The 22,379-nt window shown below is 46.0% G+C and overlaps 1 protein-coding gene across 4 annotated transcripts in view; it reads left to right on the forward strand.

Moving 5' to 3' along the window:
• The window catches only part of TJP2 (tight junction protein 2), a 48,936-nt gene that overhangs the window by 16,061 nt on the left and 10,496 nt on the right, over nt 1-22,379 (forward strand). For all 4 annotated transcript variants that reach the window (XM_014454083.2, XM_023752331.1, XM_023752332.1 and 1 more), the window contains 13 exons: nt 1,302-2,175; nt 4,850-4,953; nt 5,576-5,723; nt 7,671-7,779; nt 8,405-8,532; nt 9,088-9,154; nt 9,925-10,075; nt 14,396-14,504; nt 15,646-15,856; nt 16,513-16,700; nt 17,389-17,484; nt 18,157-18,236; nt 18,639-18,849. In XM_014454083.2, the coding sequence (XP_014309569.2) occupies nt 1,302-2,175; nt 4,850-4,953; nt 5,576-5,723; nt 7,671-7,779; nt 8,405-8,532; nt 9,088-9,154; nt 9,925-10,075; nt 14,396-14,504; nt 15,646-15,856; nt 16,513-16,700; nt 17,389-17,484; nt 18,157-18,236; nt 18,639-18,849 (2,476 nt within the window). The remainder of the gene's footprint in view (nt 1-1,301; nt 2,176-4,849; nt 4,954-5,575; nt 5,724-7,670; nt 7,780-8,404; nt 8,533-9,087; nt 9,155-9,924; nt 10,076-14,395; nt 14,505-15,645; nt 15,857-16,512; nt 16,701-17,388; nt 17,485-18,156; nt 18,237-18,638; nt 18,850-22,379) is intronic.

Below are 22,379 nucleotides of genomic sequence, written 5' to 3' on the forward strand. Positions count from 1 at the left end.
AACCCCCCCCCCCCCAGCCGCCCTGCTAGCCCACAACTGGCCCCCCTGCCAACCTGATCACCCCAACTGCCCTCCCCCAACCTGATCACCCCTAACCGCCTCTGCCTTGGCCCCACCACCATGGCTTTGTCCAGAAGGACATCCGGAAGGTCTCCTGGTTTAATTAGCATATTACCCTTTTATTAGTATAGATGAGAATTGACTAGATTGAGAACAATGATAAAAGCACATTCCTTTAGAAAATACATTTTAGCTCAAAAACTCATTTGTAAAGGCCCAAACAAGATCTGTTACATCTTCATAAACTAGAGTTTCTTAGGAGACGGTGGCCACCTGTGGCATTCATTCATTTGCTCTCTCATTCACGTAGCAGACATCGGTTAGAATCACCAGTGAGCCAGATGCCACTTGGCCCTGGAGCAGGTCTGCCCCACTCTAACGGGGCCCGTGGACACACAAAGGGAGAATTTGGAGCGTAGTGAGTTTAAGGGCAGTGCTAGGGGATGCACTGGGTATGTGGTATTTTATTTTTTTAAACTTCATATTATGAAATTTTTCAAACAAAAAGTCCAAAGATTAATGTAATAAACACATGTATCTTCTACACATTAATATTCTGCCATATTTACTTATTTTTTCTTCATTTATGCATAAAAACACATACATATTTTTAGCGAACCATTTGAAGGGAAGTTGCAGTTCTCTTTCAGCATATATCTTTTCTAAATAAGGACATTCCTCTACATAAGTGCACTATGATCCTCTCTAAGAAAATTAACAACTCTGCCATATCATCTACTATCCAGTCGACATCCTAAGATTTCTTTGGTACACTTTTTTTTCTTCCCCCAGGGATTCTACCAAAGTTCATTCATTGCACCCGGCTCTTGTCTTTTTTGTCTTTTTTAATCTAGAAGGATTTCTCTTTCTCCCACCTCTTCCCCTAATCTCCCCCACCCTCCCTTTTTAATGACGCTGACTTTTAGAAGAATCTAGGCAGTTGTATATAGACTCTCTCACTTTCTGGATTTCCGTTTTTGTAACTTAGCGACGTAGACTCTCTTGGTACTTTTCACACTCTGAGTAGAAGCAGATTTTGCAGGTATTGTCTTGAGACCTTTGTACTCATTGTCTAACTTGATTCTTGACCCTATGAGGTCTTCATTGTCTCTGTTTTCCAGATAAGGAACCCGAGGCTTAGGGACACAGTTTTGCTGGAAAGAGAACCAGGGCTTTTAACCATTACATTCTCTTACGTTTAATTGTGATTGTCCTTTCTCCCTCTGTGCTTTGGTGAACAGGTGGTCAAGAGGCCCCGGAAGGTCCAGCTGGCCCCGCTGCAGAGTGGCCTTCCGCTCAATGAGGAAGACCGGGCTTTCGAGGTGATGGATGAGTTTGACGGAAGAAGCGCCCGCAGCGGGTACAGTGATCGATACAGTGAGAGGAGCCGGCTGCACAGCTGGGAGAACAGCCTGGAGAGGGGGCATCCCCACGACCGTCCGCACAGCCAGGAGCGGGACCGCGGCCGGAGCCTGGAGCGCGGCCTGGACCACAGTGACTATGGCCGAGCCCGAGACCGGAGCCGCGGCCGGAGCCTGGAGCGGGGCCTGGATCGTGATGACTATGATAGAGCCCGAGACCGGAGCCGCGGCCGGAGCCTGGAGCGGGGCCTGGACCAAGATTACTATGATGGAGCCCGAGACCGGAGCCGCGGCCGGAGCCTGGAGCGGGGCCTGGATCGTGATGACTATGATAGAGCCCGAGACCGGAGCCGCGGCCGGAGCCTGGAGCGGGGCCTGGATCGTGATGACTATGATAGAGCCCGAGACCGGAGCCGCGGCCGGAGCCTGGAGCGGGGCCTGGACCAAGATTACTATGATGGAGCCCGAGACCGGAGCCGCGGCCGGAGCCTGGAGCGGGGCCTGGACCATGACTATGGGCGAGGCCGAGATAGCAGCCACGGGCGAGGCCGGAGCATTGACCAGGACTACGACCGGGCCTACAGCCCGGAGGTGGAGTACAGGCACCGGGGGCAGCCCGACGCCCGCTCCAAGATGTCCCGGAGCTGCGAGCACCTCCGCTTGGGCAGCCCCACCCCCGAGCCCAGAGGGCGGAAGGACCACGAAGGTGACAAGCCCATCGGAGTCCTTCTGACGAAAAGCAAAGCAAATGAAGGTATCACAGCTTGGTGAAGAAAAGCACTAGTATAATAACAGCTGGCTCTGCCATGGCCCTTACTGGGTGCCGAGCACTGACCTACATGCTTCGCACCGACTAGCTCATTCCATCCTCATGACTACCTCATGTGGGAGTTAGGACACCTTTATTTTATAGACGAGAAAACTGAGGCACAGAAAAGTTCATTGACGTGCACATTGAACTAGCACGGGCTGCAGAAATCTGGCTTTAAATTACTAGGCCAGTGGTTCTCAAAGCAGCGCCAGCATCACCTGGGCATGTGTTAGACATGCAGATTCTCACACCCCTGCCACTGACTCGGAAGCACTGGGGTGGGAGCCTGGAATCTGTTAACAATGCCGCCCCCCCCACCCCCGTGAGCCTGGTGAAGCTCACACTAATGGGACCACAGGAGAGAACAATAGCATTTTGGTTGTATTTTTCCTCTATGCCAGGACCTGCAATGCTATGTAGTAGGTTGGAATTTGAAACTTCAGAGAAGTTTTTGGTATGCCTAGGATAGCACAGGGACTTGGGCCTCAGGAATGGAGAAGTACCCAGTGGCTAGGAAGCCAGGTTATGGCCAGGTGGCCAGAAGGAAGGCCAGAGAAGCTGACCACAAGAATATACCACCCCTCCATTCCCAGCTCAAAAAAAAAAGTGCAGAATTTTATCTTTCTTCTAACCGCTTGCTTTTCCTACCCTGACATGGGAAATTCCACAAGCCCACCTTTTTCTAAAAGCCATCGCTTTGTGCAAATCCGCGTTGTCCTCAGCTTATAAAAGCACCTAAGCAGAGCCGGGCCCTCAGCCAGGTCAGAGGACCTTCCTTTCTTCTGTGTTGTCTCCCTCAGCTTATGCTGGTGCTTGAGCATAAGCTTAATAAAATCTGCCTGGCGATTCCTCTAGGGTTTCCTCTTACGTTCTATCTTGGGAACCCAAGAGCCCCAACGCTGGTAACGTGCCCATGCACGAGGCAGGCCGAGGCCCGGCTGCCGGGCCCACATTCCGTCCTGGAGCACTTGCACACGGTCACACCCAGGACTCACTAAAACCCTGTGGGCAGCGAGGGAAGCTACTGGCCCCTGCAGTTTAGGTGAAGATTCTGGAACTCGGAGGGGAAGCAACTTGCCCACATCTTGAAGCCAGTGGGTGGTGGAGCTAGAACTCAGATTTCCATGGGTGAGAGGAAACAAGTAGGTGAATGGACAGGGCGATAGAGCCCGGTGGTGTGATATTCCTTGCGTTGGTTTTTGGCTTCTGACTTTTTACAGTCCTTGTAAACACATCTTTTCTCTTGTTCTCTAATGGTTCTCCTTCCAAAGGGGAAAAAAAAGGAAGCCAAGTGAAAAACTTGGTGCTGTCCAGGTTGGGAATTTGCATTAAATAGCCTGTCTCTGAGGAATATGCGTCTCAGGAGGTTTAAGGATTCTATAGACTTTTTCTAACCATTTATAATGACATTAATTCATCAACCCACAAGAATTGCAAAGCCGTACTAAGTATAGTGTTTTTTCTTCTGAGAGCAATTCAACGTCCATAAAACCTCAGAGCTATGCTGGTTTTAGTTAAATACTTTATTGCTTTGCCTGGTTTGTTTACCCCTTTTCTTCACACACTGAAATATTTTCAGTGCTAAACCCCACACAACCTAAGCTGTTACAGATGAAGGCCTTTCTGTGGGCAACTGCATTGCCAGCAGAATATGCCTGTTAAGATGTACTGAGTTGGTTTTTATCTCCCCAACGTTTTATTTCGAAAAGTGTTCATTTTATAGCAAATACTCATACATAGCCTTCACCTCGTTATGACATCATTAACAGATTTAACAGTTGTTAACATTTTGCCACATTTGTTTTCATTCTCCTTCCCTTTCCCCCCTCTCTCCTGCTCCTTTTCCCTCTCCCTCATCCCTCCCGCTCCCTACCCCCTGTCTCCCAGGGGTGTTCTGGAACCCCTTGAAAGTATGTTGCAGGCAACGTACACATAATTCACCCTTACATATTTCAGCAGGTGTCCCCTGAGGCTAAGAAGATGCTCCTACATAACTGTAATGCCTGTATCACGTTAACATTAATACCCATTTTAATAAATTACAGTACAGTTTATTTTGCAGTTGCTCTAAAATAATGTAACCCACCCCCCACCCTACCACCTCTTCCCCACATTGGACCAAGGATCCTGGTGGAGGTTCTTGCATTGCATTTAGTTTTTATGTCTCTTAATCTGGAACAGTCCCTCTGCCTCTTTTATTTTGTATAACATTGACTTTTTAAAATGTATGACATTGACTTTTTAAAATATGTATTTTATTGATTTTTAGAGAGACAAGAAGGGAAAGGGAGAGAGAGAGAGAAACATTGATGTGAGAGAGAAACATTGATTGGTTGCCTCCCGTTAGCACCCCAGCCAGGGATCAAACCCGCAACCTGGGCATGTGCCCTGACTGGGAATTGAGCCTGTGACCTTTCGGGGCAAAGGACAACACTCAACCTAGTAAGCCACACCGGCCAGGGCGACATTGACTTCTTTGGATGATTCCAGGCCAGTTGTCTTGCAGAATATCCCACATGCAGAATTATTTTTTCATCAGTATTTTAAAATTGTCCTGAAAACCAGACTAAGTTTTCTGAGCCAGTTGATGAAGTCGGTGTCTGCTTCTGTCTTCTAGAGTATGGCCTCCGCCTGGGGAGTCAGATCTTCATAAAGGAGATGACCAGCACTGGTCTGGCAACCAAGGATGGCAACCTGCACGAAGGGGACATCATCCTCAAGGTGGGTGGACGGTAGAGGACGGTCAGCTTCATGCTTGGCTCCTCGTCTGCGTTTCCCCACCCAGGTGCGAACACAGTGGGACTTTGTCGCACTGGGACGCAGTAGTAAGACAGAGACTGGGAAGAGCAGCACAGTGAGATCATGTTATCAGAAAAACCAGACTTGGAGAGCGCTGTCATAGTTTAATAGCAGTTTTTAAAAAATATATCACTGAGTACTTTTTTTCCCTTCCCTGTTTGTTTCAAGTTTAAGCTCCTATTCCCTAAATGAAGGAAAGATGAGAGGGCGAGTTGGTGGTATATGAATGCTGAATATTTAATAGTTCTTGTAAACCTCTCTGGTCAGGAGACACCTTCCGGTAGTAAACCAAACCATCGTCTTGAGCTTGGAAGTTAAATAAATTAGCAGAGTAACTTAAGTACACGACAGCGCTCTCATGCCTGTATTTGGGATCCAGGCATACAGGGTTATAGTTGATTTAAAGGATAATGCATTTTTATTCAGCCCCCCCACCCCCCACCCCCCAAAAAAATCTCAAGTCTGTTTGAATAGATGAGCAAAGACTTTTACATTTTTAGTGGGGGAAAATGTGAATTTTCTCTTTTGCCGTGAATAAACACAGATAAATGGCACTGTAACCGAGAACATGTCTTTAACCGATGCTCGAAAACTGATAGAAAAGTCCAGAGGAAAACTGCAGCTGGTGGTGCTGAGAGACAGCAAGCAGACGCTCATCCACATCCCGGCGTTAGATGACAGCGACTCGGAAGGTAAAGAGGAGGCTGTGAGCGAGGCCGGAAGCAAGGGAGGCTGTCGCTTCTGCATCCTCACCTCTGTCTAGCCCAGCCATCCCACAGGAAGTTCGGTTGCCAGTGAAAGCCTCTCCGTTAAGCTTAGATTCCAGAAGAGAAATGTTCGGTTGTTACTGTCTTATTAAAGTGTCTGCTGAAATCAGGTTTCCCATGCGAAATTCTGGTGCACTTGTGAACTCCCGGTGGACACGGATTAGGCCACTGAGAACAAAACATGTTAGTAAGAAATGTATGTACGAGAAGTTCAAAGAACTAACCACATACATTTGTAAATTGCTCATTCTTGCATGTGTTTTTTTATGTATTTTTAAAATATATTTTTATTGACTTCAGAGAGGAAGGGGAGAGGGAGAGAGAGATAGAAACATCAATGATGAGAGAGAGTCATTGATCGGCTGCCTCCTGCACGCCCCCTACTGGGGATTGAGCCCCTGTCTGGTTCATGGGTTGACACTCAACCACTGAGCCACACTGGCTGGGCTCCTGTGTGTTTTTTTAAAGTGGCTATTAATATGTCCACAAAGAGAAGACCATGTGGAGGATTGCATAAACTGGTAGACACTGTAATGTTAAGACTCAGAATGACTTATATTGTGGCCGGAACCGGTTTGGCTCAGTGGATAGAGCGTCGGCCTGCGGACTGAGGGGTCCCGGGTTCGATTCCGGTCGAGGGCATATACCTGGGTTGCGGACACATCACCAGTAGGGGATGTGCAGGAGGCAGCTGATCGATGTTTCTCTCTCATCGATGTTTCTAACTCTCTATCTCTCCCTTCCTCTCTGTGAAAAATCAATAAAATATATTTAAATAAAAAAAAAAAAAGAATGACTTATATTGTGTATTCAGTGATTAGCAATCCATGTCACCTCTTTTCTTTTAAGGCATTATATTCATTTATCAAATATGAATTATACCCAGGATAATACTTGAACCATCTGCAAATTACCAATAAACATAAGTAATCATGATATATCCTACTTAACCATCTTGCATTGCCTTAGAAAAAATATTAGGTTCTCAAGTTTGTTTGTTTGTTTGTTTTTTAAATATATTTTATTGATTTTTTACAGAGAGGAAGGGAGAGAGATAGAGAGTTAGAAACATCGATGAGAGAGAAACATCGACCAGCTGCCTCCTGCACATCTCCTACTGGGGATGTGCCCGCAACCCAGGTACATGCCCTTGACCGGAATCGAACCTGGGACCTTTCAGTCCGCAGGCCGACGCTCTATCCACTGAGCCAAACCGGTTTCGGCAGGTTCTCAAGTTTTAAAACAGATGTTGATTTTGAAAAGAATTGCTGTCTAGAACTTAGTTTAATTTCCATTATATCCAACGTGTAAGCTGTTGTTACTGCTCTGAACAGTGCAGAGAAATCATCCCAGCATGCTGAGAGCCTAGAGTGTATGGCCTGGCTTTTCAAAGTGTGGTCCTCACCCCACGGGCAGCCTCAGCAGCATCTGGGAGCTTGATACACTTGCAGTGTCTCCGGCCTCACCCCAGGACAGCTGCATTCTCACCCCAGAACAAGAGCGCGGATGATTTGTGTGTGCATTAATGTTGGAGAAGCATATACGTGTGACCCAGTAATTGAATTTTGAGTCTTCAGTAGCAGCTTTGATAGAAAGTGTGATGAAAGAGGGACCTAAAATTCTTTATTTGGCTTTCTTTTTATTAATTAATGCCTTCCCCTTCTGACAGAACATGCTAGTGAAAAATGTATGTACAAGCAGTTCATAATCTATCAGATTTTTTTTTTTACCTCGGGAAGACTATTAGACTAATAGCACATTTACTGCCTGCCTTTCTTCTGTTTCCCATGTTTCCTAACCAGAGAGAGGGATCATTTCTGGTACAGGTCTTAAATATTTCATGGCAAAGTCTTTTCTTATTTTTGAAACCAGATATCTCGGAAATAGAGTCAAACCGATCATTTTCCCCAGAGGAGAGACGGCAGCCGTATTCTGACTATGATTATCATTCCTCAAATGAGAAGCTGAAGGAAAAGCCCAGGTAAGGCGAAGTGTATTTTCCCTCACACACACCGCTGTGTGCACACATAGGTATGTGTGAATCTGTCACATCTGTACTAATAAAAGGGTAATATGCTAATTAGACCGGAGACCTTCCGGACGTCCTTCTGGACAAAGCCATGGTGGCGGGGCTGAGGCAGAGGTGGTTAGGGGCTATCAAGCCAGGAGGGGAGGGCAGTTGGGGATGATCAGGCCAGCGGGGGGGGGGGGGAACAGTTGGGACACGGGGGCGAGCAGGCCGACAGGGAGGGTCAGTTGGGTGCGATCGGGCCGGCAAGGGGGGCAGTTGGGGGCAAGCAGGCTGACAGGCGGGGGCTGTTGGGGGTGATCAGGCTGGCAAGGGGGTGCAGTTGGGGGCGAGAAGACCGGTGTGGGGGGGCAGTTGGGGGTGAGCAGGCCGGTAGGCAGAGTGGTTAGGGGCGATCAGGCAGGCAGGCAGGTGAGCGGTTAGGAGCCAGTGGTCCTGGATTGTGAGAGGGGTCACAGATTGGAGAGGGTGCAGGCCGGGCTGAGGGACACCCCCCCCCACACACACACACACCCTGTGCATGAATTTCGTGCACTGGGCCACTAGTTATGAGATGTTTACATGCCGTATGCTTAAGTTTGAGGGAGGACATCCAGAACAGATGGTCCCGGATGGGCTCCACACCCACTCCCTTCAAGTGTGCGGGAGATATTGCAGCTGCTACAGAGACCAGCCAGGAGCCCAAACACCAAGAGGAAGCTCCAGGTGAGGCTCATTTTATTTATTTCAGAAAGGAAAGGAGAGGGAGAGAGAGATAAAAACATCAGTGATGAGAGAGAATCATTGATTGGCTGCCACCTGCACAGGGGTTGAGCCTCCAACCCGAGCATGTGCCCTGACCAAGAATCATACCATGATCTCCTGATTCATATGTTGATGCTCAACCACTGAGCCATACCAGCTGGGCGGGTGAGGCTCATTTTAAATAAATAAATAGTCCCTTTCAGAAGTTTCTGTTTGGTAAATCCAGAGGACGGCTGGAAGGAGAGAGAAAATTTACTTGAAAAATCATTCTCAAATATGGAAGAGACACCTTGCATTTTAGAGGTTCATTTCTCACTTACTTAGAAAGGATTGGCACCTGCTATCTTAAAATTAAACTTCACTGTAAAGACTTACATTTGTTGTTTAATGTGATGACACATATGTAGCATAACGTATAGAGTTGAATTTTTGGTGGGTTTTGTGATCTTTATATTTTGAGACAAACACACTCCTTTTAGTCCAAGTCGATAATGACAGGTGCTTTCTAACCCACAGCTCCTCAACCGAAAGCATTACCGAGGACTTTTCTTCGTCCCAGTCCTGAAGACGAAGCGATATATGGGTATGTATTCCCGCCTCTCTTTCCCTGTCTTCTTCCACATAGCTCTTTCTCCTTCACTGAAATCCAGAAGAATGCTGTTTTTTTAGCTACGGATGGTGATTTTGCATGTAATCAGCCAACCCCTGTTGCTAGTGTTCATGAGAAAGAGAAATCGTGTGTGGGAGAGTAAAATGTGGAAGCGGGTGAAGTCTGTGACGTTAGTTGGGTCTGCTGTGTCGCTTACCTGGCCACGTCTCCAGAATGTGATTCTGGATATTTGAGTTGGCAGCTGGGTAACAACAGACAGGCGACATGCTGCTTACCAGGTGCCTCTGTGGGGCTGCAGAGACAGGAGGGTCCCAGGGTGGGGAGGGACGGGACGCCATGCTATGCACTTGACCATGGTCAGTGTTCAAGAGCAGCAGCTCCTGGATGCGGAGGTGGCTTTCTTGAACCCAGGCTGTGTGTCCGTTTGACAGGAGCCCTGGCGGAGCGACAGGCTTGATTAGTTTGTATGGCCTTGATTTCAACCCTAACTTTGCCCTTTCTTTGCTTTCAAATCTTGAGTGAGCTCCCATAAACATTCTATGTTTCCACTTTGACACTGGTAAAGTGGGCCTGTTACATTCATCTTACAGTCCCAAGGAAGATAAAATTACACATGATAGGAGGCAAATGAAACTATACATCGCTCTATAGAAAGAAGAAATTAAATCTCTCATCTGCTCATGTTGGTCCCCTTTTACAAAAGTAATTTTCATTTTTCCTCCCTGAAACTGAAACCATGGAAGCCCCAATACCAAGATGGTGAAGTTCCGGAAGGGGGACAGCGTGGGCCTGCGGTTGGCCGGTGGCAATGACGTCGGGATATTTGTGGGCGGCATTCAGGAGGGGACCTCGGCAGACCAAGAAGGCCTTCTAGAAGGCGACCAAATTCTGAAGGTAAGGAAAGCCCAGTCCTGTGTCTGGAAGTTACTGGGAAAGAGTGGGGTTTCTGGCGGTCTTCCGTAAGGGAGGGGGAAGTGGTCCAACTTGTGAAAATAGGTCGGCTGCAGGTTTGTCGATGCCCAGCATCAAGGTCTCAGTTTCCCTGAAATGGGTCCTGTCTTCTCAGTTCTGGAACCCAAAAGTCACTCCTGGGTGGGAATTTATAATGTTCAAGACCCTTGCAAAGATTTGTATTAGCTTGATTAACAAAAAAAATCAAGACTGTAACTAAGAAGAAGATCTTTCAAAATATCTTGCTGCCCTAGCTGGTTTGGCTCAGTGGATAGAGCATCAGCCTGTGGACTGAAAGGTTCCAGGTTCGATTCCGGCCAAGGGCATGTACCTTGGTTGCGGGCACATCCCCAGTAGGAGGTGTGCAAGAGGCAGCTGATCGATGTTTCTCTCTCATCAATGTTTCTAACTCTCTATTCCTCTCTCTTCCTCTCTGTCAAAAATCAATAAAATATATATTTTTTAAAAAGTCAATGGAAAAATATCCTCGGGTGAGGATTAACAACAACAAGAAAATCTTGCTAATTTGGGTTTATTTTTAAAAATATATATTTATTGATTTCCGAGAGGAAGGGACAGGGAGAGAGATAGAGAAATACCAATGATGAAAGAGAATCATTGATCAGCTGCCTCCTGCACGCCCCCTACTGGGGACCAAGCTCACAACCCAGACATATGTCCTCACCTGACGGGGATTCGAACCGTGACCGCCTGGTGCATAGGTCGACGGTCAACCACAGAGCCATGCTAGCCGGCTGTAATTTTGTCTTTCATCGATTCCCCTGTCTGGTTGTCACTCTCAAGGCAGTGCGCTGTAATTGAACAGAGGTGGGTGTTGGCACCAGATTGTCTGATTTGAATCCCGTCCCAGGCTCTCATTAGTTCTGTGACCCCGGCTCAACCTCTGAGACTCGGGTTTCTGTCTCTGTTCAGTGGGGATAAGAACACCTGCTGTGCAGGGGCCCTGGAAGATGAGCGTAGATAACACAGGCACCTAGTGGAGTTCCTGGCACAGAGCACGAAGGTCCATGCCCCTTCTTCACCCACTGGAAAAGGATAAGTCACCACTGAACATGTTATTGACATCTCAAGCTGCCCAGGAGGGGGGTTTCTTGGTTAATATAATATTAGTACTTTTAAAGTTACTATATAGGAGTTTGTAATAAGCTCTTGGTTTTAAAAAATGATAACCAACTCAGCTTTGACATTTTATGAGATAGGTGTAATGTATTTCCCAGTGACTTCAGAATAAACTTCAAGAATGCCAAGTTCCTCTTGACTATTACAAACACAAAATGCTAGGGAACTGGCTTCCCTGGAATTCCTGCTACTATAAACTTGCATCTCTTCTGTGGGAGGTACTCGGGGGTCTGGTAAGAGCATCTGGGCTCAGAGGAGAGGGGTGTGAACATGGAATTCCTGAGGAAGCAGGATCCAGAGCACCGAGCGGGCAGCCCTCTTGCTTCTTGGCTCTTGGCCCCGTTGCAGTAGTTCAGCTTTCGTTTCTGGAGCACATGAAGGGCAAACCTTGATCGTGAGCCTGGCTGAAGCTTTCCAGTGACATTCTAGACCCGCCTTGGCTTTGGTCAGGATCCTAGAAACTAAGTGTACCTGCGTGAACCTTGTGGTGCCACATGATCCTAGGAAACATCACTTACCAAGTGCTACTGATAAGCATCCCATCCAGTGCCAGCTCATACCAATTTACTCCTGGGCCGATGCCAAAGAAGAGAAAATGTGTTTCCTACCTAGTATGGGGGCCATCGGAAGCCAGGGAGGAGTTTGGAAGCTTTTGCTCAGGAAGGATCAAGGATAAAAAAATTTTTATTCAGGGGGAAAAGACTTTCTGAATTTCTATGGGGAAAAAAAAGGAATTCACAGAGAGGCTTGGCAGGTTGACCTCAATGTAAGTGGCTAAAGATGGGAGAGTCACTTCCATGGGTAAAAGCCATGGTATGCAGTGTTTATACTTAAGAAAGTGTCTTGTTTCCTGTTTTCACTTGGCGACAAGGAAGAAACCGTGGGAACTGGCTTCCTGGCTCCTGATTGTAAATAAATTTTCTGGGGACCACAAAAGGGGAGAAAAAGATGGACCTCGCCTGCTGGGCAGGGAGGCCGCTCTACCCGCATGAGCTGAGGCTGATACACACTCCTCTTTGGGCTCCCAGCAGACACGGGAGACCCTGTATGCTACTAAATAGATAATAAGAGGATATTTCTTGGAGAGGACTGTACAGTCTAACTTTCAAAGAGTCAGCGTGCTGCCCTGTTGTTGTTTTTTCACTTTGTTTCAGAGCTCCTTTACATGGTGACATCGAATCTACGTGGTGAATTGTGTATATATACAGCCACTTTTTCATATCACAGGGGTTTTAAGTGCGGCTCTTCCTTTTTGTCAGGTGACAGCCTGACCTGTGGAAAGGAAACAGGAGTGGGCTGTGCTGCGGCCCGCGGAGTGTGTGGCTTGTAAATAACAGAAACAGACATGCCCTGGGGCGAGGCCCGGCTGTCTGCTTATTATTGGTCTGGTAGGGTTGTCATTTCCCTTTCAGAAACTTTTAGGGGATGGAAAAGAGGAAAAAACGCCTCCAAGTTTGCACATTAACCATGTGGATTTGACAATGTAGCTACCGTGTGTGCTTAAATTTTGACTCTTAAAAGTGTTTTGGCTTAATGGAAGATCAGTTTCACGTGGCCATAGAGATGGACAGAGAGACCTTTAGGGTTTTCCCCAGGCCTATGTCCCTCTTATTTAAGTAAACAAATAGAAGCATATACATTCATATAAAAACATACATGTGGCCGTTTATAGACACAGATGTAGATCTACAAATGGCATAAGAAAGGATCAGTGACGAAGTGCAATCAATGATCCCTAATTGGGGGATGGAGAGATGAGAATGACAGTTGTCTTAAGTGCTAAATGTTGTTTCAAAGGAAAAGTTAATGTGATTGCTTTACAGTGGTTGGCAAACTGTGGCTCGGCAAACCACGGCTCTCGAGCCACATGTGGCTCTTTGGCCCCTTGAGTGTGGCTCTTCCACAAAATACCGGCTCTTCCACAAAATACCGACTTCTGCGCATGGGCCACGAAGTTTCAGTTGCACTGTACGTGCGCGCCCGCACGTGGTATTTTGTGGAAGAGCCACACTCAAGGGGCCAAAGAGCCACATGTGGCTCGCGAGCCGCTGTTTGCTGACCACGGCTTTAGCAGATCATTTTATTTTAAAAGTACCAAGTAAGTTTTAGTTTACTGCCTGTTTTCATTGAATTATAAATTCTAACATTCATTAAATCATACGTTCTAACATTAATGAATGAACTGCTTTTCGTAATAAAGTAGTGCTCTTTGTTTAAAGGATTCTACAATCCTCAATGACTGAAGAGCATATTTCATAGGAATTCTGTACTTTTTACTTCTGTCATACATTATTAAAATATTAGGGACTTTAAAATAATTTTTGTATTTTACTTATTTGTAATTTTTCTCTTGTCACGTGGTTTGAAAAGCACAAAACAAAGATGTCAAAATGTCTTTCCCTCCCACATTTCAGTTTTACTTGCTTTATAACTTCCAAATGCTAGTTACAGTGTCCCCTCTTGAATCCGAGGGGAGTAAATGTTGTGGTCTCCTTGCTAGAAATAAGTGTGTGTCAGAAGCTTAAATACATAAGCCGGTATATTAGGCTATTTTCCTCCCATATAAGGCTAATGCTCTTCAATTTCCTAAACTCCTATTAAACGACTTTCAGGTGGTAGAAGCTATAGGAGGAAGGCAGAATTGATCAGAACTTTTATTTTCAGGCTTTTATTTGAACTAATTTAAAAATAGAGTTAATGCCTTCAGCTAGGCCAGCATGCTTGTTTGCCGTAGACCCCACCACTCCCTGCTGCATTATAGTTACCTCTTTCATGATTGTGCATTACCTCCCTGGCTACCTCATGGGAGACTCAAAGAAGACCAAACACAACCACAAAAAGTTCCAATCTGATCTACTGGCAGGTCTTGGACAGGATGCATCTTCCTAAGGGGCGGTTGGCAGGGTGGGAGGCAGGAAGGTGTGGTGATGCCCCCACAGGCCAGGCCAGTAGCAGGGTGCTGGGAGGGCTTGAGTAGGGGCACGAAGGACTTCTTTACATCTGAGTTTCGCTCTGGGAAGACCCTGATGAAAAGGCCCAGATAAAAAGCTAAGGCGGCACCTTTTTATAAACAACTTCTTGTTTTTTTGTGTTTTTGTTTTTCCTGTTTGCCCTTCCCATCAGGTGAACACACAGGATTTCAGAGGGATGGTTCGGGAAGATGCTGTTCTCTACCTGTTAGAAATCCCCAAAGGTGAAATGGTGACCATTCTAGCTCAGAGCCGAGCTGATGGTGAGCAAGTCTGTTCATGTGTTTAATGGTGGGGGAGATTGTGGGGAGGATGAGAGAAGTGTCTTGCGACCAGAAGAGGTAAACTTGGGTATTAAAAATTGGAAGTGGATTCTAACACCTAACCTTTGGAGACCATTTGGGTACCATTTAACTTTCTGTAGAAATGTTTCCTATGCACCCACTGAAGTAGTAATTTCACTGGTTGTGTCCGTTTGGAATATATAACTGCCTTTCTGAACAGTGATCCATCCTTAAGTACTGCCTGAGTCTTTCATGTGATGGATGCAAAGAGCCCTACCTACTGGTCAGCTCCCACATTAACTCTTACCAGTCCGACAGGTTGCTTCACCTTACCAGGTCTCATTGTTTTCACCTATAGAATGGGAGTTGATAGTGTCTTTCCTGTCTGTTTCAGAGGGCTGATTGACAGCGGGTTCAGGGCTCTCCAGAGAAACAGAACCAATAGGGTGTGTGTGTGTGTGTGTGTGTGTGTGTGTGTGTGTGAGAGAGAGAGAGAGATTGGTTGATGGATTATAAGGAATTGGCCTAACGATTACATAGGCTGGCAAATCCCAAAATCTATAGAGCGAATGGCAAGCTGGAGACTCAAGAGAACTGATAATTTAGTTTTAGTCTAAGTCCAAAGGCTGGCAGGTTTGAGGCCTAGAAGGAACTGATGTTTCTGTCTGAGGGTGAAGGCAGGAAAAAGCTGGTATCCCATTCGAAGGCAGGAAGAGTTAGTTTTCTCTAACTTGGGGTTCATCTTTTTGTTCTATGCAAGCCTTCAACTGATTGGCTGAGGCCCACCCGCATCAGGGAGTGCAACTGCTTTACTTATTAGTCTATCAGTTTAAACATTAATCTCTTCCCAAAACACCCAGAATAATATTTGACTAAATATCTGGGCATCCTGTGGACCAATCAAGTTGACACATAAAAGTAATCATCACAGTAGCTCATAAAGTTAGCTTTTTATTCTTCTTCCTATTTGAGCCCTGGTTCCCGTAGGGCCTGTATACTGAGTTTGCTAAGTGGACAGAAGGTCAAGGGGGTGATCAGAAATAGGAGAAGCTGATAACTCTTCAAGAAGAGACCTCTCGCTAAGCAGAGCGCAGCCTACAGCAATGCTTTTGCCTTTCAGTGTACAGAGAGATTCTGGCTTGTGGCCGAGGGGACTCGTTTTTTATAAGGAGCCACTTCGAATGTGAGAAGGAAACGCCACAGAGCCTGGCCTTCACCAGGGGGGAGATCTTTCGCGTGGTGGATACCCTGTATGATGGCAAGCTGGGCCACTGGCTGGCCGTGAGGATCGGAAACGAATTGGAGAAAGGCTTAATCCCCAACAAAAGCAGGTATCTGAGATCACACGCCCCTCTTTCATGGTCCCCCCACAAATAAACCACAGTCCCGCCCTCCTCAAAAAGAAGCCGCACTTGGCTTCATGATTTGTCCTCATCGCCTCTCCCATCCTCTACTTCCTGTTTATGAGGAGTGGCCTGGAACTGTGAAATAGCCGCCAGCTGGTTTGTGGCTTTGAACGATGTCCTAAGGCATGTCCGCTGCCTCGCGTGGGACACGAGCAGATGCCGAGTGGCTGTAGGAAACCGGCACACCCTGAGAGATGTGTTGCCCCTGTCCAGTGCGTGTCCCTCATCCTCACCCTTAGCCCCAGGGGACTCTTACTGGTTTGCTGGCGCCGAGGAGAATAGCCAGGACACCTGTATTTTGGCCAAGGTTTCAGGTCTGTTGCCTGTATAGCAGCCTGTCAGAATGAGCCACGCTTAATGTGCTCATTACTCAGCTACTTCTGGTGGATTTTATGGGGACCAAGCCTTTATCCACCTCCGTCGGGAAGAGAGAGTCCCACATTTCCCACCTGCCAGACCTCTTCATTGTCTAGCTGCATCTTCCCGGGTCCATCAGAAGTGCTGAGCAGACGTGGTGAATGACACGCACATTCGCACATTCCTGGCCCTAGAGGTTTACTTCCTGCGGTTTCTTCCCTCAGAGCTGAACAGATGGCCAGCGTCCAGAATGCCCAGAGAGACAACGCTGGGGACAGGGCAGACTTCTGGAGGATGCGTGGCCAGAGGTCGGGCTTGAAGAAGAACTTGCGGAAGAGCCGGGAAGACCTCACGGCTGCTGTGTCGGTCAGCACCAAGTTCCCGGCCTACGAGAGGGTTTTGCTGCGAGAAGGTGAGGGAGCCGAGCGGGGCTAGGAAGGGATCCGACCCGGCTCGGAGCCCGTCCTTTTTCATTGTCAGTTGTAACTGTCAAGGTCAGACGTATCTATATCACTGAGACCAAAGCCAGGTTATAGAGTTGGACTTGTATCCAAACACTAAAAAAGACAACAAGGCGAGCTGCACAAACTCATAAATGGCAGCGTATCCACAACCTCAGTTAGTTGTTTTTGTGGTTTTTTTAAAAATATATTTTCATTGACCTCAGAGAGGAAGGGAGAGGGTGAGAGAGATAGAAACATCAATGATGAGAGAGAACCATCGATTGGCTGCCTCCTGCACGCCTCCAACCGGGGATCAAGCCCGCAACCGGGGCATGTGCCCTTGACTGGAATCAAACCCGGGACCCCCCCAGTCCGCAGTCCGGTGCTCTATCCACTGAGCCAAACCAGCCAGGGCCTCAGTTAGTTTTTAATACTGCCATTCAACGGTTTTTACATATTACCTATAGAGAAGTTTCTCTTTAATAGTAGGGGAATGAAGGCATTATTCTTTAGAAGAGAGCTCGGCTGAATTGGGGTAGGAGGACATACAGTTTCTTTCACTGAGACGTTATCAGTAGCCTATAAAGTACTTTTGCTTCTTATTTTAACGGCAAAGGAAGTGTATGTGTTTTCATTGCCTTTCTTGTCTCATTTCAGCTGGTTTCAAGAGGCCTGTGGTCTTATTTGGCCCCATCGCAGATATAGCCATGGAAAAGTTGGCACATGGGTTACCTGACCTGTTCCAAATTGCTAGTAAGTCTGTCAGTGATATTTTTTCTCACCAAATTTTAATTTGAAAATATCTAATGTACAGATAAAATGAAAAAGTAATAAACACATACACATCACCTGGAGTCACCGCACAAGGTAACATTTTGCCCTATACACTCCCCCCACCTACCATTGATACCACTTACACACTTTTTAAAATTTCTGCTGGACAATTGGAAAGTTGAAGTTGTAGACATTATAACACTTTTTATCCCTGTGAATCTCTTAAGAATAAAGACATTATCTCCATGATCACAGCCAGAAATTTAACACGGATTCAATGATATTAGTTAGTATGTGGTCTATTTTTCAGGTTTTCTCAATTTCCCAATTTTATATTTTATGGCTTATTTTTTAAAATTCAAAATGCCACCCAGGACCCTGAAACACATTTGGTTTTTATGTCTCTCTAGCTCCTTTTTTCTAAATTATTTGGTGACATTGATATCGTGAAGAGTCCAAGCCACTTGTCTCACTTGTGGCCTGTTTCTCGTGATTAGATTTCGGCTTAACAGCCTGTGTGGGTCCCTCCCATTGCCTCTCATTAAGTGGCACCTTATGTACGATGTCCCGTCATTGCTGAGGCTGGGTTGGAGTATTTGATCGCCAGTGGTTTCTAAAAAATTACTTAGCTCCTTGTTTTTGCTTTTGCAGAATCGGAACCGAAAGATGCAGGATCTGAGAAATCCAGCGGGGTGGTGCGGTTAAACACCGTGAGGCAAATTATCGAGCAGGTGAGAAAATTAATCCGAAGGCCATGTTGTCAGAAAGAGCTAGTAGTTTGCTGCAGTCTTTCTGAGAATGGAGTCTGTATTTTAATAGTCATTAAATGTTAACGATAAAAAATGAGTATAAATGCAAGATGTTTCTTAGTGTGGAAACATGATATTCTGTGGTGGTGATGTGTTTTTTTCCAGAGTTCTCAGCATTGTACCAAATAACCTGTTAACTCATTTCCTCAGAAATTCTAATAGATTGGTAATATTAAGTGGACATATGTGAAGAGAACCATCATCTGCTTTATTATTTAAATTGGCAAGTTTTCCTGATTGATGCCACCTTTACTGATTAAGGCCAACTCTTCGATGCTGTATGACTTTACATGCCATTTACACACGTTTCCCCATTCCTAACAGGATAAGCATGCCCTATTGGATGTGACTCCTAAGGCCGTGGACCTGTTGAATTACACTCAGTGGTTCCCGATTGTGATTTTTTTCAACCCAGACTCTAGACAAGGTGTCAAAACCATGAGACAGAGGTTGGATCCAACATCCAACAAAAGTTCTCGAAAGCTATATGATCAAGCCAACAAGCTTAAGAAAACGTGTGCACATCTTTTTACAGGTAAGTGAAATTTAAAATGTAGTCCCTTTGCTCCAAAGTGAGAATTAGAGCATTGAAGGATGAAAGCAATAAGAAAATAATCTGAATAGTAATAGAGAATAGTAATCTGAAATATGCTACTCTTGACTCCTTGAAAAGTAGCTAATCCTATAAAATGGGTGTATTAGACTCATGGCATTTGTATGTGTAATTTTGAAAAATGGTCATAAACAGGAGAGTTCATTAAACTTTCTACTTTTGTATATGTTTAAATTTTCCATAATAGAATATTTTTTTAAAGTTCTTGATATGAAGGCCACTGCTTTTGTTACTCATGAAAGTAAAATGATGTAAGACTGTGACATGTTTTAGTAACATTATATGCATTACCTTTATAAATGACTAGTTCTGTGAACATGGTATAATTAAGGGTTTAAAAGGGTTACATAAAGTTTTGGAGCTGCATGAGGAGACTGTCTGGATGTAATATCCTTAGGATAATGATAGCTCTTTTGAGTTCAGTACCAATCATTGTCAACCTATGTCATATTCAGCATATCTGACACTGGGTGAGGGGAGGGGGGTTGAATCTGTGCCCACATCAGACTCTTGTTTTACTGTCACTGGCTTTTCTTGTTAAAGAGGGAGCTGCACTACTTACCACTGTGGCAAAATGCTGTACCTGAGAGGTAATTTAGCCAAATACGAAGGATGGAGTGGTCCATCATAAACCGAGTGTAGAGTCATAAGAGCTTGTGCTTTTGATATATCCTATATAATAAAAGGCTAATATGTAAATCAACTGAATGGCAGAATGACTGGTCGCTATGACGTGTACTGACCACCAGGGAGCAGACCTCAATGCAGGAGCTGCCCCCTGGTGGTCAGTACGCTCCCATGGGGAGTGCTGCTCAGCCAGAAGCTGGACTCATGGCTGGAGAGCTCAGCAGCGGTGGCAGGAGCCTCTCCTGCCTCCGCAGCAGCACTAAGGATGTCTGACTGATAGCTTAGGCCCACTGGAGCAGGCCTAAGCCATCAGTCGGACATCCCCCAAGGGCTCCTGGACTGTGAGAGGGTGCAGGCTGGGCTGAGGGACCCCCCCGCCCCTGAGTGCATGAATTTCATGCACTGGGCCTCTAGTCCATACATAATCTTTCCTCTGTTGTTTTTACTACTGCTACTACTACTAGTAATAATATAACAATAATAATTGTTATTACTATTTTTATTATAGTGACAGCTCACAGTGGTTCAGTCTTTCCTGTGCCCTGCCTTTTTGGGCCATAAAAAAAGGCCAGGCGACTCTGCAAGGTCACATATTTAGTATATGGTTGAGCCCACACTGAAATGATAGCATCTCTGAGTATGTTCCCAATATTCTATACATGTTACAGCACAAGCTTATTTTTCTAATGTTGAAAGGGGTCACCTAGTGCAGTTCCTCCATTGAACAGGTCATTCATCCATTTAACAGGCCCATGTGATTGTGACATGCTCAGCCTCTGTCTACTTCATCCCGCCCTCCGCTCCCCCTCGTCACTCAAACTCAAGTCCATTGAATGGCTTGGGCCCTCAGAGAGTTGAATTTGGGCTTCATGTGAGGATACGAGATACCAGGAAGGGACGTAATGGGTTGTAGAGGAAGAACCAGGCAGAGGGAGGCTGGATGAAGGGGAGGACAGGGCAGAAGAAGGAGCCAGTGGCTCTGGGGCACTCCTCTCTCCCTTGGAGTCGGCATCATTTGCTCTTTGGAGCATAGGCCACGACAGCGGGATGGGTCTGATCGAGGATCTGGAGGAGACCACATGTGGAGGGTTTAACAACGCCTGATTCAGCCCCACTGATAGATTGTGAGATCCTTGAAGCTCTGTGTGCTGAAGGCCAGCACTGGGCTTAGCCAGTGGGCAAGGCATAACTGTGACCTAATTAGAACTGCCTCTGGCACACCAAACCATTTCTCGCAAAAGCTGATCAAGAATTTGAAGGCCTTAGGGTAACTAAAGTCAGAGGCTGGAATGGAAACGTAGACACTGTGAACATCTAGTTTCACCTAGAACTTGGAAGTGACCCATCCTCACCAGATGTTTCCAGCCTCTTTAAGGGTAGATGGAGCAGAGTGCCGGATGACTGTTACCAGCCAGCCCCAATTTCTACCCAGGGCCTTGTGCAGTGTTGTTCCAACTTCCCATTTGACTCTTCAGAGCTGCATGGATGGTCCCACTAAGCGCTTCCTATTCCCCCTGTCTCACTCGGCCTGACCAGGTTGTGACTAGATTGTATGTGTTGTGGCTTTTTATGATTTTAAATTTATGGCATTTTTATGAATTAATACGTAGGGATAGTAGAGCTGCTTTGATGAACATATCCTTCAAAAGCAAGGGTTGTGTTGCCTGTAGTGTCACTAGGCTCCATATTCTTCTTTTTCCTCGTTGAAAGTAACAAGAAAATCCCGTCCCACGGATGAGTAGTACTGTGACAGTGTTAAAGTGGCTGCCCCTGCAAACTCAAGGCACTCCTCAGTTAAGCGGAGATGACAAGGGAAGCTTTATTCTGAGATTTGCCCAAAAGCAAGTTAACTCATGTGTGAACATGAGTTAAAATGCTAGGCTGTCCCTCCCCCCTCCCCATTAAAAAAATTATTGTAGGATGCATTTGCATGTATATGTCAACAAGGTTATTTTTTTTAAACATAAAGTTTGAATATTATGTTTTCTTGGGCTTTCTAAAGCACCCAGTTCATGGTTTGTGGACCACTGAAATGGAATTGTGGACTTGGAGACCCTAGCAGGGCCACCCTTCATGTGAAATTGCGGGATTTTTAGCGTACCACAGGATATTTAGGTGCTTTTATAAGCTTTCACAGGTCTCATTAATGTCACCTTTGTACAGTTCAGCCCCAGGACTTTGGAAGTACTAAATAAATGCTACTGACCATTGTTAGTAATATTACTTTTTGCTTGCTTTATTATTTTTCAATGTTACATATTATAAAAAGCTAATTCTGTGTCATCATGTAGTCCTTGAAAAGGCTTGGGGGAAAAAGTGGGTCTTGCGGCAGCTGAAAGAACCCAGATCGCAGCAGGCAGTTTTTGGTTTCCCAGGGGATTGTAGAGACTGGTGAGCAGAGGACGCAGATGGAAGAGGCTGTGCTGTCTGGCTGGGCACCTCAGTTGGTGCTTGTCCATTTAGAGGGAGTCTCTGCCACATGAATAGCTTAATTGATATTTAATTCACATACCCTACAATTCATTCATTTAGAATGAAAAATTCAGTGGGACAGAGTTATACAGCCATCACCACAATCAATTTTAGGGCATTTTAATTATCCCCAAAGGAAACCCCATACCCATTAGCAGTCGTTCCCTGTTTCTTCCCCCAACCCCCACCCCCAGCCTCACGTGTCACTTTTTGCTGTTGCTCTTGGCACTTCCTAACCTCCTTGGCTGGGGTGGGAGTCGTGAACACACTCGTGCTAGGGCTGGGAATCGATGCTCTCAGAATCCCAGGACTCCCAGCCAAGACAGAGGCTGACTGATGAGCCTTTCACTGTT

The sequence above is a fragment of the Myotis lucifugus genome, unplaced genomic scaffold, assembly GCF_000147115.1.
Source record: "Myotis lucifugus unplaced genomic scaffold, Myoluc2.0 scaffold_31, whole genome shotgun sequence".
NCBI classification, from domain to species: domain Eukaryota; kingdom Metazoa; phylum Chordata; class Mammalia; order Chiroptera; family Vespertilionidae; genus Myotis; species Myotis lucifugus.